Source organism: Cyclospora cayetanensis, unplaced genomic scaffold (genome assembly GCF_002999335.1).
Source record: "Cyclospora cayetanensis isolate NF1_C8 unplaced genomic scaffold, CcayRef3 CcayRef3_contig_90, whole genome shotgun sequence".
Classification (NCBI taxonomy): Eukaryota; Apicomplexa; class Conoidasida; order Eucoccidiorida; family Eimeriidae; genus Cyclospora; species Cyclospora cayetanensis.
In genome coordinates, this window is record NW_020312764.1 from 103,289 (window position 1) to 118,933 (window position 15,645).

Below are 15,645 nucleotides of genomic sequence, written 5' to 3' on the forward strand. Positions count from 1 at the left end.
ACAGCGCGTATACTTACATATATTCATGTACGTTTGTGAATAGACCTGTGCCTATGGTTAATCTCATCGTTTCCAGAAAATGCTACCCTGCGTTGGCTTAATCTGACCGCTATGTAGCAGCCCGTTATCCCCTCAACGCAACCGTATTTTGCTTGGTAGCATTCCCATAGGCTTTGCAATCCGTGCGCTCTGCGTCAATGCACATCGCCCACTTTTGCAGTCCTTGCCTGAGCCCCTGTTCCAAATTGCGGACGAATGCCCGGGTAAGGATCTGCAGTCGGCTTCATGTGGTTACACCACAAAAATAGTACACAGGTGCAAACGGGTGCAGCAAAAATAGGTACTGCGAGAAATAGTGATCTATTTGGCTTTGCAAGTGTTGACATTATTCCACTGGGACAGTCATAGGAACAGCAACTGGGTTGAATTCGATTGTTTGTTCATGCTTCCGCACAGCGCAGCGGGTCCTATAAGCTCCTCCCTCGCAATCCAGATACTGTCGATGCGCAAGTGGACACATTTCATGAGTCCATTTACAGAAACAAGTGACTCAGGCGTGCAGGAAGATTAAATGAGCGCACCTTGTAGTCTTCGGTCGGACTGGGTTCATTGAAATCACCTTCGGGGCAATGAGGGTCCCCGCATTTCGTGTAGCATTGTTGCCCCGGCTTCAGCTGATCGTGTAAATCATTAGACCATCCATGCGAAAATGTGGGCGACGGAGGGAACATACCTTTTTAACTAGTTCAGCAGTGCATTCTTTGTTTTTTGAACTCAGCATTGTGCAGAGGAAACGTCTCTCTGTCTCGGAGCAGCCTGTTGTTGGGTGTTGCATAGCTGAAATAGAGCAAGCGGCAACCGTGAAGGAATATTCAACGGACCGTTTGTCCCCTTTGAAGTCTGTTTAAGGGGTCTGTCTCGCAGCACAAAGGAAAATTTCCAGTCTGAAAAGAAGGGAAATACAGTGCTCAATGTTGTTGTCTTCCGAGTGGAGATCCTGTGGCCAGTTTACCAGTACTCCGACATAGTATGGAATTATCTATTGACACCTCATGATTTTCCGCTTATGCGGCAGTTCTTACTTTCTCCTTGTCCGCTGCATCTCGCTTCGCCCGGTTCAGTTCCGCAAGAAGACCAACATGCTGTTGTTGAGGAGCTTGACTCAGGCTGTTATCGGAATGTGAAACGGCACAAAAATTGAAAAGAAAAAAGTTTCTGACCACCAAGGAATCACATGTTGCAGTGAAATGCCCATTATTTCCTAATGTGTCAATCCTGAAGTTTTCCGATGATAGATTTAGTTAGTAATCATTTCGTATCGAGAGATGGGAACATTGAGGAATAAGACCTACCCTGTATGGTGCCGAACTGCTAGTGAGCAAGCAGAGAGAAAGTGAACGATTAGCACAAATGGAAATAGAACCGTCATTGTTTGTGCCACATTGCGTCACGTATTCCCGTTGCAAACGAAAGCACACAATCAAGTATGTTTGAAGACAGTTTCGTTGTATGTACACCGCTAGCGAATGCCAACTGCCTGACTGCAGACGGAAGATTATTGAATGGAACAAAATTCAATATATTTCATTAATTGTTAGCTGGATATAATGACTGTCTGTCGAAGTGTTAGGATGAAAAATCAGAAGTCTCGAATTCATTGTATGACACATGAGCTAGCAACGAGAACGTTCAGTGCAGTCCTCTAGTGTATTGGTGCTTAGATTCTCCTCTTGCATACAAATACAACAAACAGTGAAAACACTAGAGCACTGAAAACAATAATTAAAATCGGTCCACAGCTCTTTACGGCGTTGTGGTTGAACACCTGCTTGACGAACTAAGGGTATTGGGCGTCATACCTCAACCACAGCAAAAATGGGACAATGCTTCTTTTTATTAAAGCCTGAAAAACACGAAAGTGTGTTTGCATTGCGTGTTCTTTGCCATGTATCGACCTTTTTGCATTCCCATATATCGAATGAACAGATAAGGCCCCTCTTTCGGGGCGTTGTTCCATGCCCTTTGATTCCAGCTTTTCTTACACCAGCGCGCCTCTAATTGGTCGGCAGAATGCGGCGTTAAAAGGTTAAGTAGATATTTGAGCGGGTGCTTACAAATGAAGACGAAGCAGAAAACGTGTTTAACATGAAGAGTAATCAAGTCTCCAATAGTTCTGATTTTGTTACCTTTATGTTGCTGGAAATGTCATCAGCGCGTTAAGACGCAGGTTTCCCCATTTCCTCTTCTTCATTTGAAGTTTCGACGACTCCTCTCAGAGCCCTGGCGGCCTGAATCGGTTGATTGTATGAACTTCCTCAATTGGACTCATGTGTGCTGGGTTCATTTTACATTAAGCTCAGATTCCAATTGCTCTGAGAGCTGCTCTCCTTCTTGCGCATCATTGTTTTCCACTGTTAATTTCATTGTTGGGTTTGCTCAATTCCTATGTACAGAGATCAAGGAGTGGTACGTGCGAATTACGGTGGGTAGATTCGTAGCCCGGGAGATGTCTAATACAATTAAATGTAGTAGCAGCTTCACTAGGATCATAAAAAATAACTCACTGGTCAACTATCGTCGCCTCTCCAGAATTAGGAACTTGGCTCTGAATAGACATGAAATAGCGTGAACACACAATGTGGATCAAATGTTTTCCCCGAGTTCTTACCGGCTCAGGACGAATGCTCTGTTGAGGGGGCTCTGGCAATGGTGTTGTAAACTCCGCTGCTTCTTTTGCTCCTTCGAGCTCTCCCTCCGCCCTTGCTGCAAAAACGTATGCAAAATGAAACGGCAATATCGGTTAGAAGTTTCACTTGGTTTTTTGTCACCATAACAATGCTATGTGAGTTTTCCATACCTTCCGCAGTCGCTGCTGCTTGTTTTTCCCTCCTGACTTCCGTATTTAATGCCTTCTTAGCGTTTAATGCATTGTGGCCATTACAGCAGCGACAGATAGACTTGATAGGCATAGCCGTTACTCCAAGCTTATACCTGCTGGGCGAAAAATGCAAGAAGAGAGAAACACAGCAAAAAATATATGAGAGCAAAAGCATGCCACGCATTATCCTTCTTAGAATAAGGAGAATGGGCGTATTAGTAGTTGGTCAGCCTAGATTAATTTTTGAGTCGTCGCTTTATTTTTTGCAAAGTAAATAAAATGACACAGTAACGTTCTCCACCATTCATTGACTGAGCAGGGGCGTCTGTACAGCGCAGCAACATGAGCCTCAATTTTATTCCTGCATGACCGAAAGTGCCTTCATTTTGTACGGAACGTACTGAAAGAAATTACCTTCAGTTTTTGGTCTCTCGTCATGGTACCACACAGTATAATATAAGCGAAAAAAGCTACTGCAGATTCGCCCTGTTGGGTCTGATGGTCCAGGCACACACAGCGGCATGTGCACGAAGGTACACCCCGCCACCCTTCCAATTCTTTCTTATTTTTCATGTTTCATTTGCTTTTAACAACAGCAGTGGCGCCTTCTGCAGACTGACGCATCAAGAGGGTAGATCCCCTTTCCCATTTCCAGGATCCGCTTTTTTCTGGTGTCTGTTTCATTATTCCCCTCGCCGTAGCAGTGGAATTGCGTTGACTGTTTTTAGGATTTAGACATATATTTCACGCCATTTACTATTTGAAACTCATTATGACACTGTTTTTTACTTGATGTGAGACAGAACTGGAGACAGCCAGCAAAATATCAAGAGCACTGCTCTGCGGCTTGCCAATCCCGCACTACCCCATGTTCGTGACCGATTATCTAATTGCTAGGGACCAATTGCAGTCAAAAAGGAGGCGAAATCGGTATTCAGGGCCCTAGTCTTCCAGGCCCATTCAAGGCTGCCCCAGAGATGGACCACCAAGCTCCCCGCACATGGGCAGATGGTGGGTGCTGCCAAGACCCCCGGACCGGTGAAGACTCGACTTCTTAATTGATTTGAGGGAAAGATCGAGAGGCAAAATGGGGAGGACGAATGGGCAAGCGTATGCAGAAAATACGAGCGACAAAGTGCACGACAAAAAGCGGAAGACAGAATATATATTGCGGGCTAACGTGTTTTACTTTTTGCTTTTCGCTGCAGAGGATGGGGGGGTGATTTACGTGCCAATGATAAACCGGACAATTAGGCGAAACCGCATTGTTGAGGTACCGGAAGTTCATGTGGTCGAAAAGCTGGTGCCAAAAGTTACGTTCCAAGACGTCATCAAAAAAGTCCCAAAGGTTGAGATACAATGGGTAGAGAAAATTGTTGAGGTGCCGCAGGTTAAGGTACGGCATCCTTCATGCGTTCGGTGCGTTTTCTTCTGTGCCAGTGCCATCGGCGTATACACTTTCGGGAGGAAGTGCAGCATTTCCATGGGAATTTACGCAGTTTGCACTGATATCCTGGAAATTTGATCTTCTCAAGTTGACGGTGCATTATTGATGCTTTGTCTTTGCCATCAGGTGATTGACAAAATTGTTGAAGTACCACAAATTCATGAAGTACAGCGACTCGTTCCCCGTGTAGAAATTCAAGAAGTTATCCGCCATGTCCCTAAATATCAAGTTCAAACGGTGGAGAAGTTCGTGGAGGTCCCTCAAATTCAGGTTGTTGAGAAATTCGTTGAAGTCCCTCAGATCCATGAGGTCATCAAGTACCAAGTAAAACGGCACACTCACAGAAATTTCTGAGAAGGGAGGAACGGGAACAAGTGGGATGCCTAGCTGACACTCAGTAGCCCGCAGGCGTACCTAAAGTCCCCTTATATGCGGAGTAATAAAGTCTGGTAGAACCCGTTTGGGGTGATCGCAAGTATTTCATAAGGCGTTCTAGTAATGGGGGCACGTTCTTGCCCCCTCGGTATGTGTTCGTCGATGTGCCGGATGGAGCCTCATGGCGTTTGTTGGGCAACGGGCGCCTGCAGTGGCACACTGGACATGATTAAGGCTTTTGTATGTGTACTGCTCCTTCTGTGGGTTTCGGGTTTTTACTCTCTTTCGTTGTTTGCTGATATTATTTCGCTTCTCCCGTTTATGGTAGCACTACCTTTACTACAGTTCCTGCGGTGCAAATCATCATGACACGTATCCGATTTAGATGCCTACGCGTGGGTTGAGGGCGGAATCACCGTGCCGCTCTCTCGTTGTTGTGTGCTCTTCCTTCAGGAGAAAATAGAGATTGTGGACGTTCCTGTTGAGAGGATACGGGAAGTGCCCAAAGCTGAAGTCAAGGTAGTAGAGAAGATCAGGCACGTGCCTGGCCCCATTGAATATGTGGATATACCCCAGGAAACCATCTTCGAAAAGCCTATTATTGAAGTTGTCGAAAAAGTTATTGAAGAGCCAGATATTCAGGTTAGAATACAGATAGGCCTCGCTGTCTTGTGTTCTACCATTCAGAACCAGATCACGGTTAGCCAGCAGCCACCTTGCAGCTGTTTTAGGTGCAGAGCCAGGTGGAATGCAGAAGGTGTGCTTCTTTTTTTGCAGGAGTTTATAGTCGAAACACCGGTGATTGTCCCGTCCGATTCTCCCCCCGTGGAGATTCCTGTGGAGGTTCCTGTTTACTACGATGTGCCCCAGTATTATCCCGTGAGGGGTCGTGTGGTGCCCGTAGAACGAGAAAAGATTTACGAAAAGATAGTCGAAGTGCCGGTGTAAGCACATCTACAGCTAAAAAGGGTGGTACACGACAAGCGCCACTCCCCTTTCGCCTCACCCTTCTGCAAAGTGGGCAGCTTCTGATGCCACTGATCTCGCTCCTACAGCCGCTGCCGCTGTTGCTGCTGTGTCTTGTCTGTTCCGCGCGTTGCCAGTCCCGTTGTGCACGAGAGCGTGCGCGTAGTGAAGGTCCCCCAGGAGGTGCCGGTGGAGGTGTATAGGGAGATTCCTGTCCCACACTATGTTGATCAGTACATTGACGTCCCCTATCAAGTGCCAGTGATCAAGCAACCCCCAATTATTCAACCCGTCTTCCAAAACGTAAGCGCGCAATACCTGTGCAACACTCTCTAGGTGAAGGGAACCTGCCCCCTCACCCTCTAGCCGGTAGTACCCACCCGTCTAATAGCAAACTGCCGTATCCTGCCCGGGAAAATCTTAAACTAGAGCCTCTGTAAATTCCTCTTTTTCCTTCTCTTCTGTCTTCAAACTACAGTCTTGTATCCTCGTGTGGAGCACTCTGGCGGCTTCCCTGCATTACAATGACTTAGGGTGTGTGCGGAGTCTGCATTTTGCAGCAAGTTATCGACGAACCTCCAATATACGAACGGGCCCCCCCGCGCTACATATACGAGAAGCCTGTGTGGGGGGCCCCTATCTTTGAGGAAAATGCGGGGGCCCGACCCCCTCATTTAACCTAAATGGTTGAGCCGTTGGGACCCTGAGTTCCCGGGGGAGCCCCTTCAGTGTGTCTTGGGTTTTGCGGAGTAGACGAATAGCCCTCTTCAGATTGACATTTAAATGGATTTTTGTAGCAAAGCACCTTTACTGCAATTCTTGAATTGCCTGGAAACCCCAAGTGGCAGAAGCCGCAAACGACGCGTTAAGGCGGCGGGGCGGTGAGATGCACAAGTGCCCAAAGGGGGCCCAAAGGGCCTGATCCCCACAGTGATAGGGGGCCCCGAATCCCTTTAGGGGGAACCTTCTAGATCGAGAGCCCCTCTGTCGAAGAGAGTCGCCGAGAGAGGCTTTCTCGCTTTAGGGCCCCCCCATTTGGTTTCGATTTGAAGTGCAGCAAAAAGCCAAGTACGTTACTTTTCTGCACTTGTTGGGGTGTATGCACAGCTGGCGTAATAGACCAACGGGAAAACAAAAAGGAGGGGGTCCCATATGTAGGTTGCTGTCGTGAGGGCCCCCAACGTAATGAGGGGGCTTGAGCCCACATGGGAGGAGGCCTTGTTTATTTCTCTGTAGCTCCGTCCGTCTCCATAACAGCTGTCTCTTCTGATGGGACTGAACGCATAAGTAGACAGAGGAACTTTCTGCTGTTGGTGCGGCGTGCGAAAGGCGCTTCTCATGCGCGCGCGCGCACGACGGGTCCGAGATCCGTGCTTCTGCATGCACGCGGCCGCCTAGTGAGGCGCCTGGAAAACCGCACTAGATTGCGCCTGTAGCTGAAGAGGTCTACAGAAAGTACAATTCAGCCGCGCTACGTGGCAGCTGGTGGCCCTCGACCCGTACAGGAGTGACCCCCTCAGCGATGCAGGTGGCAGATTAGCCGCTCACTGGAGATTCCTGGGGGCATGACCCCGTTCTTGAGAGCTGCCTCTAACTTGGCGATCTCCTCGAGTGAAGAGGCCTGAGCTATCGCTTTCTGGAAGCAAACATGCCCGCAAAAACAAGAAGAGCGTAACAGCGAGTTTGAGGAGTGCGCAACAGGAGTGATGCCGGATGTGCAGGCGTCGGTAGAGGGGGGGAGCCATTGAATATGGATCCATCCGGAACGATACCATCACTATCCCAAATAAGATGCCTTCCTGTCTCTAGAGAGACGAAGAAGGTGTTGCTTTGCGCACTCATATTCATGAAAAAACCATAAAAGCGAAAGAGCACTCTACCATCAGCACACCAACAGACCTTGATGGCTTCCAGTTGTTGGGGCTTTAAGCCACGGGCTTCTGAGGCGACGGTAGGGGCAGTCGTTACGCCGGTCTGGGGTGGCTGGCGCGGAGTGGCTGAGGTGGAAAGGGAAATTAGCACCCAAAAAGCACAAACAAAAACCTTGCAGTCCCTTAAATCCTGACAAGCCGGATTTAAAGGAACGTGCCTCTACGGAATCTAGAGACATTTAATTCTATTCTTAGAGCTACACTTTGCATTACCAATTTTTTCGATGAGCTGTCTCCCGGCTTCGCCTCCAAACTGCTTATTTGCGCTATCCCGTTCTTCCTTCCTGACTCTACAGAAGTCAAAGAAGCGGAGATTCGGGAGATGGAAGAGCACGTAGGAACGGTAATACGGGGTCGAGCAGACGGGGTTCTCCGTTAAAACCAGACGTTCCAGTTTCTTTGCTGAGGACAGACAAATGCAATTCCGATCGGGCGAGTCGGTACAGGGCGGGGAAAAGACAAAAGACGCTGATAAGAGGAAACACAATGAGTAAAACATGGGAGGCAACTCGAGTTGTTGTTGGATGCATTGAAAACCTGCCCTTGAAAAGAGGCTCTAAATCGGAGAGTCGCTCAAGCTGCAACACGCATGCCACACATCGCAAAGTACTGATGGATGGAGATAGCGAAAACAAATAGAAAAGCGACCCACCGTACAGCACTTGCCACAGGACCCCCTCTATATACACACTCAACCTTCTGGAGTCAGCGAGTCCAGGGGCAGGCATGAGCAGGCAGAAAGTTTTAGCGGAGGATCAAGTAATGCAGTGCCACCGCTATTCAAAGGGAGGGTCACACCCAATGATCGAATACACAATGAAGGGAGCGCCTGGAGGTATTATGCATGCAAAAGGGTCGTCAAACCAGATGGAACGGGAGTCCGAGAAACAGACTGAATCTGGAGGGCACGCTATCATCTGCAGCTCAAAAAGCTTAGCCGGAATAGCATGCATGTCGGCGATTGGTGCATCTGGCTGTCTAAAAGGCCCCTCCCTCTGCTCCTGCACTTACTCTGTTGTTGGTCAAGACAAGCGAAACAACGTTGGGGAGGCATTCAAAGAGATCCGATGCAATGCGTGATACCCGATTGTTGCAAACAATCTGCAGCCCGCAAACCGCACGTCGCGAAGTTCGGACCCTAAATCTTTCACTATTCACACAAAGTCGTGACAGGAAGTTTCGTGCAGGGGCCAAGTTTCAGCCTCCATGGCGGCTGTACACCTCTCCGCAAGTCGGTTTGTCGAAGACATCGGGTCCTGCTTACCAAAGATGTGAGTCGATTCAAAGGAGGAAAATTTTGCAGTTTTATAATTTCATTGTCGCTGAGGTCAATACACTCGAAATGGTCCGCGGTGGCTCCCAGGTTCTCGATCACGTCAACCTGGCATCCTGAGAAGCCAAAGCACCAAGCCATGAAAACAGCGACTTCCTTGATCCCAGAACGCGCCTGTACACCAGAGACACCCACCTAGAAAAGCTCTATTTTTCGCAGGAATTGCGGAACGCGAACACACCTCGCAGGCCGAGAGTCCAGTTCTTCGATGGCGATATGTACTGTGGAGATTGGAGAATCAGATCCACGGTTAGACGCATCTTCGACAAGCCCTGCAGACTCTATATGTCCATGTATATGTATTCGTGTGGAAATGCGTATAAACCCGCACGTGAGGATTCGGACGGCGCGGCTCTTGCTGCCGCTGGGGGCGAACCACCCGACTATTGCACCCCCTCGCGCTGCTGCTCCTGCTCCTGCCGCTGCTGCCAATGCTCTGTAATCGCGCGTTTACGGGGTCTGGCACCCCGCTTTCTGTTTTGACGGTGCGTTGGCCACTGCCGTGCCGCTGCGAGCGTGGTGTTGTAGCAGTTGCACGCGTTGCCGCCGTAGCGGGATGCCAGGACCAAGGCGAGCGACAGAAACTGCAAAGCTCTCCAAACAAAGTTCGAGAGAGATCGAAATGGGCAGAGATGGACCAGGTGGTCGGGAGGTTCCTCGAAGAGGAGAGGGGGTTACAGGCGGGAGGGCGGGCACGCAGGGGTATGGGGCTCCTGGTACGCTATTTGGTCATTCCTTTCGAACTGCCTTTTCTTCATTCAAAAGCAAGCAACGGAATCAACACAAACCCCACCAAACAACGGAGCTCGATCCTGCCGGGGCCGTAGAAGCGGCACGTTGGCACACTTTGCTGCCGCATGCACGGGAGGCTCTGTACCTTTTGCATGTGGCTGCTCTACACTACCACCTCCTAGATCCTCTCGCGCCTAAACCCTAACACCCTTGTAATGCGTTTTTTGAAAATGCTGACGGCTCGTTCAAGCATTTGTTAGCTGTATGTACAGCAGAGGTTTCTGGCGTAGGACGGCGCTGATCCTACGCACAATCGGCCCGCGTCAGCCCTCAATATCAGGTACATCGGCGGCCCTCAAAGACGCAGTGTGCAGGACGCCGACGACTTCTTTGAAATTCCTGTGTGCGAGGGGCGTAGAACGTCGGAGACTCAGGCGCAACGAGCGCCCGCTCCCGATTCCCTTACAACGTCCCCCCTGTCAGTGAGGGCCTTTTACGCAGGGGCCTCCTTAATCGCCTTGCATCCTTCACCGCGGCACAAGGATGAGGGGGCCTTGCGAGGTTCCCCCCTCCACTTCCGAGAATGATGACTTTCTGCAAGAGTTGTCTTGGTTGCAGGCGCATTCCCGCAGTGTGGCCGCCCTTCAACGAAGCGAGGCCGATGCCCTTCGTTCTCACTGCGTGCGTCTCGGCGCCATGTGCCTCTCGACCTCCAAAGTCTCTCCCCTGCTCGTCAGCTCCTGCATCCAGGAAGGCGGAGGCCCCTCCCACCAACCTGTCCACGAGCTGGCGTGCTGTGTTGCTGTGATACTGCGAAGGGCGCGGGGAACCTCGCGCGAGGTGTCTGTCGTCTGCAGTGTGTTGCAATATCTCCGGGTGTTTCTGTCCTACTTCCCTCTGGCTGCGATGCTGCTGCTGACTCCGTCCTCCGCCATTCAAGGGCACGAGAGCGGTGATCTGCCAGAGCCTCCGCACGAGCAGGGAGGCTCACGAGCTCCCCTCAGGGAAGCCGCTCTCCAATGGGGGGAAAAGCTGCACGAAAGTCTCTTGGGAATCGTGATAGCCGCAGCAGAAGACCTTCTCGAAAGGAACTGCAACGCAGCTAGCGCCGAGGATTCGCATGAGGACGTGTCTGAATCACCGACGCAGTTACAGCAGCAGCCCAGTCGCCTCTTGCAAAGGACAGGGAAGGAAGCAAGAACAGAGGGGCCTCCACTGCTCCAGCCTTTTCAGTAAGTCCTCTTTCCTCCTCCTCCCACCGACCACCCCAGATGCCCGCTATGCGTTTTGCGTTCTGCTGGCGTGCCTCGGCTCCGCGTCGCCATCCCCGCTTCCCTTGGCCTCTTCAGCTTTCTGGCAGTATCCTGAGTCGAGCTCTGCTCGTTTCGCCTCAGAGATGGCTCGCAGAAATCCCTCGCTGAAGTTCAAGACTCCTTCCAGCAGCCTCGTCCCCTCAAGCGGCGAGCCCAGGGGGTTGCGCCGCTGGAGACTGTTCCGACGGCGAGGGTTGGAGGGACGGCTCTCAGCGCGACTAGACAGGAAACAGGAGGCTTCGCAGAATCCGGGTAGGCTGCTCCTCCAGCTTCTCCAACTCACTTTGCAAGATCCAGGCGTTCCAGAGCTGGAGAGTTCAGAGTCTTCATCATGCGCGCGATCGCGTGCGTTTCAGGAGGGTGTATCGAGACGGGGGCCCCCTCCTGCTTCGCTACGCAGAGTCGCCTCCAGGAGGCCTCGCCTCTGCGGCTGACCTGCTGCAGCGAGCGGCAGCAGAGGCGCTGCTGCTGCAGCAGCTCTTGCTGCTGCTGCTGCGAGTGGTGAGGGGCCTCACTGTAGCTCTAGGGAGGCAGGCTGCTGCTGCGGGTTACCACGCCTTGGCGCTCAAAGCTGAGCAGTTGCAGCTGCGGCAGCGCTGGATCGCTGGGATCTCAGACGACAGCATTCTCACCAGCAAGAGCAAGAGCACCACCAACCCCACAGGAGCCACTGAAAGGGCTGCTGGCATTGCTGTTGTCGGCTGTGTCTTGAGGGCCCTCGCCACTCGCCTGGATGAGTCGTGGCCTCTTAGAGACCTTTTAAGGCCTCCTTTGAAGGATGTCGCTTCCCCGAGGGGCCCCCCTTTCGCAGAATCTCCCAAAGCCTTCGCGGATGCACTGAAGGGGTACCTAGGCAAGGCTGCTTTGGGCAGCCATAAGGGAGCACACGGAGAAAGCCGCATCAAAGACTTCCTGACGATGGAGGCAAGGGGTGGCATGTGCGATCAACGACTCGCCGAGGGAGACTTCGCACACAGCGAGCGCCTCCCTTTCCCTTATCGTCTGAGGCTGTGGACTCTAGACCTCGTGTACGCCGTGCGACACTTATGCACGCACTTCTCTCGCGACCATTCGCCCACGAGATCATGTGATTCTTCAGGGGGCCCCGGGGGGCCCCCCTCGACCAAGCAGGGAGGCCCGCGGGAGCGAGCAGGGCCTCCCCCCGGGGATCGGCTGCGGGGGACTGCTGCGTGGTTGTTGAGCAGCGAAGCCATGGAGGCCCTAGGGGGGGCCCCCCTCTGGTTGTTCGGGTTGCCGGCGACTTCGGAGTCTGCACTTTTCAAGGAGGAAGCAGCTTCAAGACGCAGTGATGGTTGGGTAACAGTGGCGGAGGCTCTCCAAGCCGCAGCTGTGCGTGCCTTCGCCGCCGGAGGAGGGCCGTTTCCCCCACCAATGGAGGATCCCCTTCTAACGCGTGCTTCCGCGGAGAGCGACGGGTCAGCTCTCTATTGGTTCGAGGGCCCCTGTGTGTGGCGTAGAGAACACTTCTTGCTTCCGTGGTCGGGCTGCTAGCATGTGCATTTGTGATGCTGCGCGCCGGGGTATGTCTTTCTTCAGGGCCTTGTATCCTTTCTATACGCCGCTGCAAAATTGTATTCGCCTTCTTTGGCACTGCACGGATTCCGCTGGTGCGCACGCCCCGTCAGAGTCGCCTCTTCGAGGCGTCTACGGCCTCCTTCCTCCTGCCGACTGCATTTCAAACGGTGGTGGTGATGCACTGTGGAGAGGGGGTCCGGAAGCTTTGTCAGCGTCCTTCAGCGAGGACGAGGAAAGTCAGCTTGCCTTCGAGTGCCACAGGGAACTTTTGCAGCAAGGCGTGGAGCCACCCTTTTCGAGGCTTCTTGGAGCTTCCCTGAGTACCCTAAGGAGCATTTACGGGTCCGAAGAGGACGGAGAGGCGCCTAGGCCGCTCGATCCACAGCGGAAGGCTCAGAGTTCAGCGAGGCAGGGGCCCTCTGGCCCCCAGCCGCTTGTTGCGCAGCACTTGAAACAGCAGCAGCAGCGGCGCCTTCTGCAGCATCACATAGCGGAAGATTGTCTGGATATTCTTTCGCGCGGGTGGGCCCCTTCAGATAGTTTGAGCGGGAGGGCCTCCCTGCGGAGCAGGGAAGATTCCGGTGGCCCCCTCGCTGTAGGCTACCCTCCTCTAACAGCTAGCTCATTAGGCCCCACGATGCCTTTGCTGGTGTGCTCACTTGAGCAAATGCTCGCCTCTTGGGGGCGGAATTCGGGGGAAGACGCTAGCCAGGGGGTCCCTCTGCCCCCCGAACTGTGTATATCTGCCCTTTTTGCTGAGGGTAAATTGCGGGCAGCGGCGGAGCGAGGCAGATGAGCGACCAGAATGCTGCTGCAAGCGTGGCTCGCAGCGGAATGGCCCCTGCCCTCTCTCTAACGCTCATACATTCATTTTTTTGTGCGACATTTTTGGAGGCGCTGTGCGTTCCACACAGCCCCAAACTATTTCAACTACACTCCGAAGAGCTCACACGTAGGAGGGTCGACTAGAAGGCGCGAACGTGGAAAGACGCCTCAAAAGGCAGCGCGAGGTCATTAACATCTGAAACCCTTGGGCTATGCCAAAGGACCCTTCTCCCCCTGCCAGCTGAGTGCTCGTGGGGTTTAAACGAACAAAAGCGGCTAAACTGCCGCAAAAAGCCGATTTCTGCATTTGTTGCAGCGTCTGGCGGGTAGTGCTTCAAGACAAATGACAGGTAGAGACTCGCGCACCCCCCCAGTGTCTACTCTGGAGCGTGCTGCGCCTTTCTTCCGTTGCATCTCCAGCTCTTTCTTCCCTCGGGCCCTCCGCACCCCTTGCGTGTTTGCCTAGTCTGTATTATTGGGTGCGTTTTCTATCTCGATCGCATCTTGCTCTGCCTTCTGCTTTTTTTGCTGAGGCCCCTTGTCTGCGACACCCGTCGACCCGTAGCCGCAACTGCCGCGGGAGGTCTCGTCGAGCGAATCGACTAGCTGCAAACACCCCGCATAGTCCCTTTCCCCATCTTACAATTATCCAATGAAATACAACCGCCGCTCGAAATATACGCGCTAGCCTCTACCCGCACGGGCTGTTAGACGAGAGGTGCTTTGGCAGGATTCACATGTGTGGTCTCCCTGTTTCTTCACTTGCCCGTGCGCCATCTATTCCGAAAACCCCTGCTAGTGGGGAACAGGTACAGTCCTCCAATTTTAGCCAAGACCATATTGTTACGAGCTCAGCCCTGAGGCTGTACACGTCTAAATAGGGGAATCAGCAACCTACAGATTCTTGGCACTGCATGCGACTCTCACCTGCAAACTAAAACCTTCGCCATTAAAAGCGACCGCTTGAAAGTATCTGTCGCCTGGCTTCACAGTGAAGGTCTCCGACTTAACATTATCGACGGCGGCCATCAGCTCTCCCCGATACCCCGCGTCTATCAAACCAACTGCACAGTATACCCGAGCAAACACACCCTTGGTTTCAGCATTGTGAAGGGAATGACACCCATACCGGAAGACACGAATAGCAACGACACAGAAGCTACACGAGCTCCTCTTAGCATTCATATGTACAAGAGAAGAGCACAAATGAAAAGGCCCTCTCAAGCCGCGTGGACATCACAAGCAGTCTTCTTAACTCGTGGTTGAAGCATCCATCTCAACCCCCAAGGTGCCTCTCTCTAGGAGTCGTAACCGAACCATACACAGGATTACTATAATTCTAGCGAAATTCCACCTGGGTTCTGTATCTTGGAGCGTGCAGTCAGCACTTCCCAGGCGTCGGCTAGATGCACATTTTGCAACATTATGGAATAGTGGCAGTTGGCTCAGTATAGCATACCTGAGTTAGCGAGTCGAAGCGGCGTTTTCGAAATGGAGCTTCTTGGCAGAACGAGCCATGAAACAGCCCTTCCTTGCTCATTTCTCATGGAAGCAGCAAAACCCAGCTTTAAGAACTTAGTTTCGCCTGGGGCGATCGATGTTTGCTCCACGATGAAGAGATCGAGGCCTGAATCGCCATCATGGAAGGTACCATGGCCTGCGTACAAGGCTTTTGCCTCTTCTCTCAGTGGGAGTATCTGCAGAGTTGGCATTGCTACGGTGCGACGAAGAAGTAGTTCGGGAGCGGTGGTCGAATCGAGGAAGAGAGAAGACGAGAAACGAGAGGTAAGCCAGCGAGTAGAGCTTTCAAATCAGTAAAAACTAATAAATATACAAAAAGAACGATTGAATAATCAAAAACGCAAGCGAAACTGCTCAATTTTCTCCCGTGCAGACATCCGGGTGCCCGTGGTGGTTGTGGGTGCTAAAAATTGGTCGTTTCGGGAGGGGGCTTAGGGTTTGACATTTGTTGCACTCAAAGGGGGTTACCTTCCTCCTTTCCTTTTCGTTATCTGGACGCAAGCACGGCAAGGGGCTTCTACGGAAAAGCCCATTCTTATTGTGAAGGAGTCGATAACCAACCCTCCCAATGTAACGAATGCAAGGTGTGTGCACACGCGTACCCATTAACCCACCCACCCATATATATACACAGTCGTGGCGCTGTCCCTCCATTCAAGCGATCTTCTCACGTAAATAATGAATGAATAACTACGAAATGCGTTTCGTTTGCCGCTTGAGATCTTAGGCCGCTGCGGTCTTGATCCTTATTCCTTAACGTGTTTCGCCAAGGCAGATAAAAAGTATAT

At 51.8% G+C, this 15,645-nt stretch overlaps 5 protein-coding genes across 5 annotated transcripts; 2 read left to right on the forward strand and 3 right to left on the reverse strand.

Annotated features, from left to right (window-relative positions):
* Positions 1 to 385: 385 nt before the first annotated feature.
* Positions 386 to 2,424, reverse strand: LOC113147004. The gene is made up of 5 exons (XM_026336051.1): positions 2,350 to 2,424; positions 1,083 to 1,167; positions 734 to 900; positions 582 to 674; positions 386 to 496 (listed from the first exon to the last, which is right to left on the reverse strand). The coding sequence occupies exons 1-5, from the start codon at positions 2,422 to 2,424 to the stop codon at positions 386 to 388; spliced, it is 531 nt and encodes a 176-aa protein (XP_026191836.1).
* A 1,679-nt stretch (positions 2,425 to 4,103) lies between these two features.
* LOC34617641 lies at positions 4,104 to 5,648 on the forward strand. Its single transcript, XM_022731002.2, has 4 exons — positions 4,104 to 4,274; positions 4,452 to 4,649; positions 5,154 to 5,342; positions 5,478 to 5,648. Exons 1-4 carry the CDS (start codon positions 4,113 to 4,115, stop codon positions 5,646 to 5,648), a joined length of 720 nt encoding a protein of 239 aa, XP_022587761.2. The 5' UTR covers positions 4,104 to 4,112.
* A 1,644-nt stretch (positions 5,649 to 7,292) lies between these two features.
* Positions 7,293 to 9,190, reverse strand: LOC34617640. The gene is made up of 5 exons (XM_026336052.1): positions 9,112 to 9,190; positions 8,862 to 8,986; positions 8,609 to 8,698; positions 7,948 to 8,175; positions 7,293 to 7,757 (listed from the first exon to the last, which is right to left on the reverse strand). The coding sequence occupies exons 1-5, from the start codon at positions 9,188 to 9,190 to the stop codon at positions 7,293 to 7,295; spliced, it is 987 nt and encodes a 328-aa protein (XP_026191837.1).
* A 362-nt stretch (positions 9,191 to 9,552) lies between these two features.
* On the forward strand, positions 9,553 to 13,307 carry LOC34617639. Its single transcript, XM_026336054.1, has 5 exons — positions 9,553 to 9,762; positions 9,953 to 10,218; positions 11,086 to 11,168; positions 11,376 to 12,426; positions 12,533 to 13,307. Exons 1-5 carry the CDS (start codon positions 9,553 to 9,555, stop codon positions 13,305 to 13,307), a joined length of 2,385 nt encoding a protein of 794 aa, XP_026191839.1.
* Positions 13,308 to 13,798: 491 nt separating this feature from the next.
* On the reverse strand, positions 13,799 to 15,048 carry LOC34617638 (deoxyuridine 5'-triphosphate nucleotidohydrolase). Its single transcript, XM_022730999.1, has 3 exons — positions 14,796 to 15,048; positions 14,264 to 14,400; positions 13,799 to 13,942 (listed from the first exon to the last, which is right to left on the reverse strand). Exons 1-3 carry the CDS (start codon positions 15,046 to 15,048, stop codon positions 13,799 to 13,801), a joined length of 534 nt encoding a protein of 177 aa, XP_022587758.1.
* Positions 15,049 to 15,645: the final 597 nt, after the last annotated feature.

Coding starts and splice junctions, on each gene's coding strand:
- LOC34617641 (XM_022731002.2), top strand. CDS start 4,113: ATGATAAACCGGACAATTAGGCGAAACCGCATTGTTGAGGTACCGGAA. Junction 4,650..5,153: donor ATGAGGTCATCAAGTACCAA/GTAAAACGGCAC, acceptor CTCTTCCTTCAG/GAGAAAATAGAGATTGTGGA. Junction 5,343..5,477: donor TTGAAGAGCCAGATATTCAG/GTTAGAATACAG, acceptor CTTTTTTTGCAG/GAGTTTATAGTCGAAACACC.
- LOC113147004 (XM_026336051.1), bottom strand. CDS start 2,424: ATGAAATTAACAGTGGAAAACAATGATGCGCAAGAAGGAGAGCAGCTC. Junction 1,168..2,349: donor AATTGGAATCTGAGCTTAAT/GTAAAATGAACC, acceptor TTCCGATAACAG/CCTGAGTCAAGCTCCTCAAC. Junction 901..1,082: donor ATGCAGCGGACAAGGAGAAA/GTAAGAACTGCC, acceptor CCCCTTAAACAG/ACTTCAAAGGGGACAAACGG.
- LOC34617638 (XM_022730999.1), bottom strand. CDS start 15,048: ATGCCAACTCTGCAGATACTCCCACTGAGAGAAGAGGCAAAAGCCTTG. Junction 14,401..14,795: donor GCTTCGACTCGCTAACTCAG/GTATGCTATACT, acceptor TATACTGTGCAG/TTGGTTTGATAGACGCGGGG. Junction 13,943..14,263: donor GCGAAGGTTTTAGTTTGCAG/GTGAGAGTCGCA, acceptor GGGTGTTTGCAG/CTAGTCGATTCGCTCGACGA.
- LOC34617640 (XM_026336052.1), bottom strand. CDS start 9,190: ATGCGTCTAACCGTGGATCTGATTCTCCAATCTCCACAGTACATATCG. Junction 8,176..8,608: donor TTGTCTTGACCAACAACAGA/GTAAGTGCAGGA, acceptor TGCGTGTTGCAG/CTTGAGCGACTCTCCGATTT. Junction 7,758..7,947: donor AACCCCGTCTGCTCGACCCC/GTATTACCGTTC, acceptor TAGATTCCGTAG/AGGCACGTTCCTTTAAATCC.
- LOC34617639 (XM_026336054.1), top strand. CDS start 9,553: ATGGGCAGAGATGGACCAGGTGGTCGGGAGGTTCCTCGAAGAGGAGAG. Junction 11,169..11,375: donor AGACTGTTCCGACGGCGAGG/GTTGGAGGGACG, acceptor TTCGCTACGCAG/AGTCGCCTCCAGGAGGCCTC. Junction 12,427..12,532: donor GACGGGTCAGCTCTCTATTG/GTTCGAGGGCCC, acceptor GTCTTTCTTCAG/GGCCTTGTATCCTTTCTATA.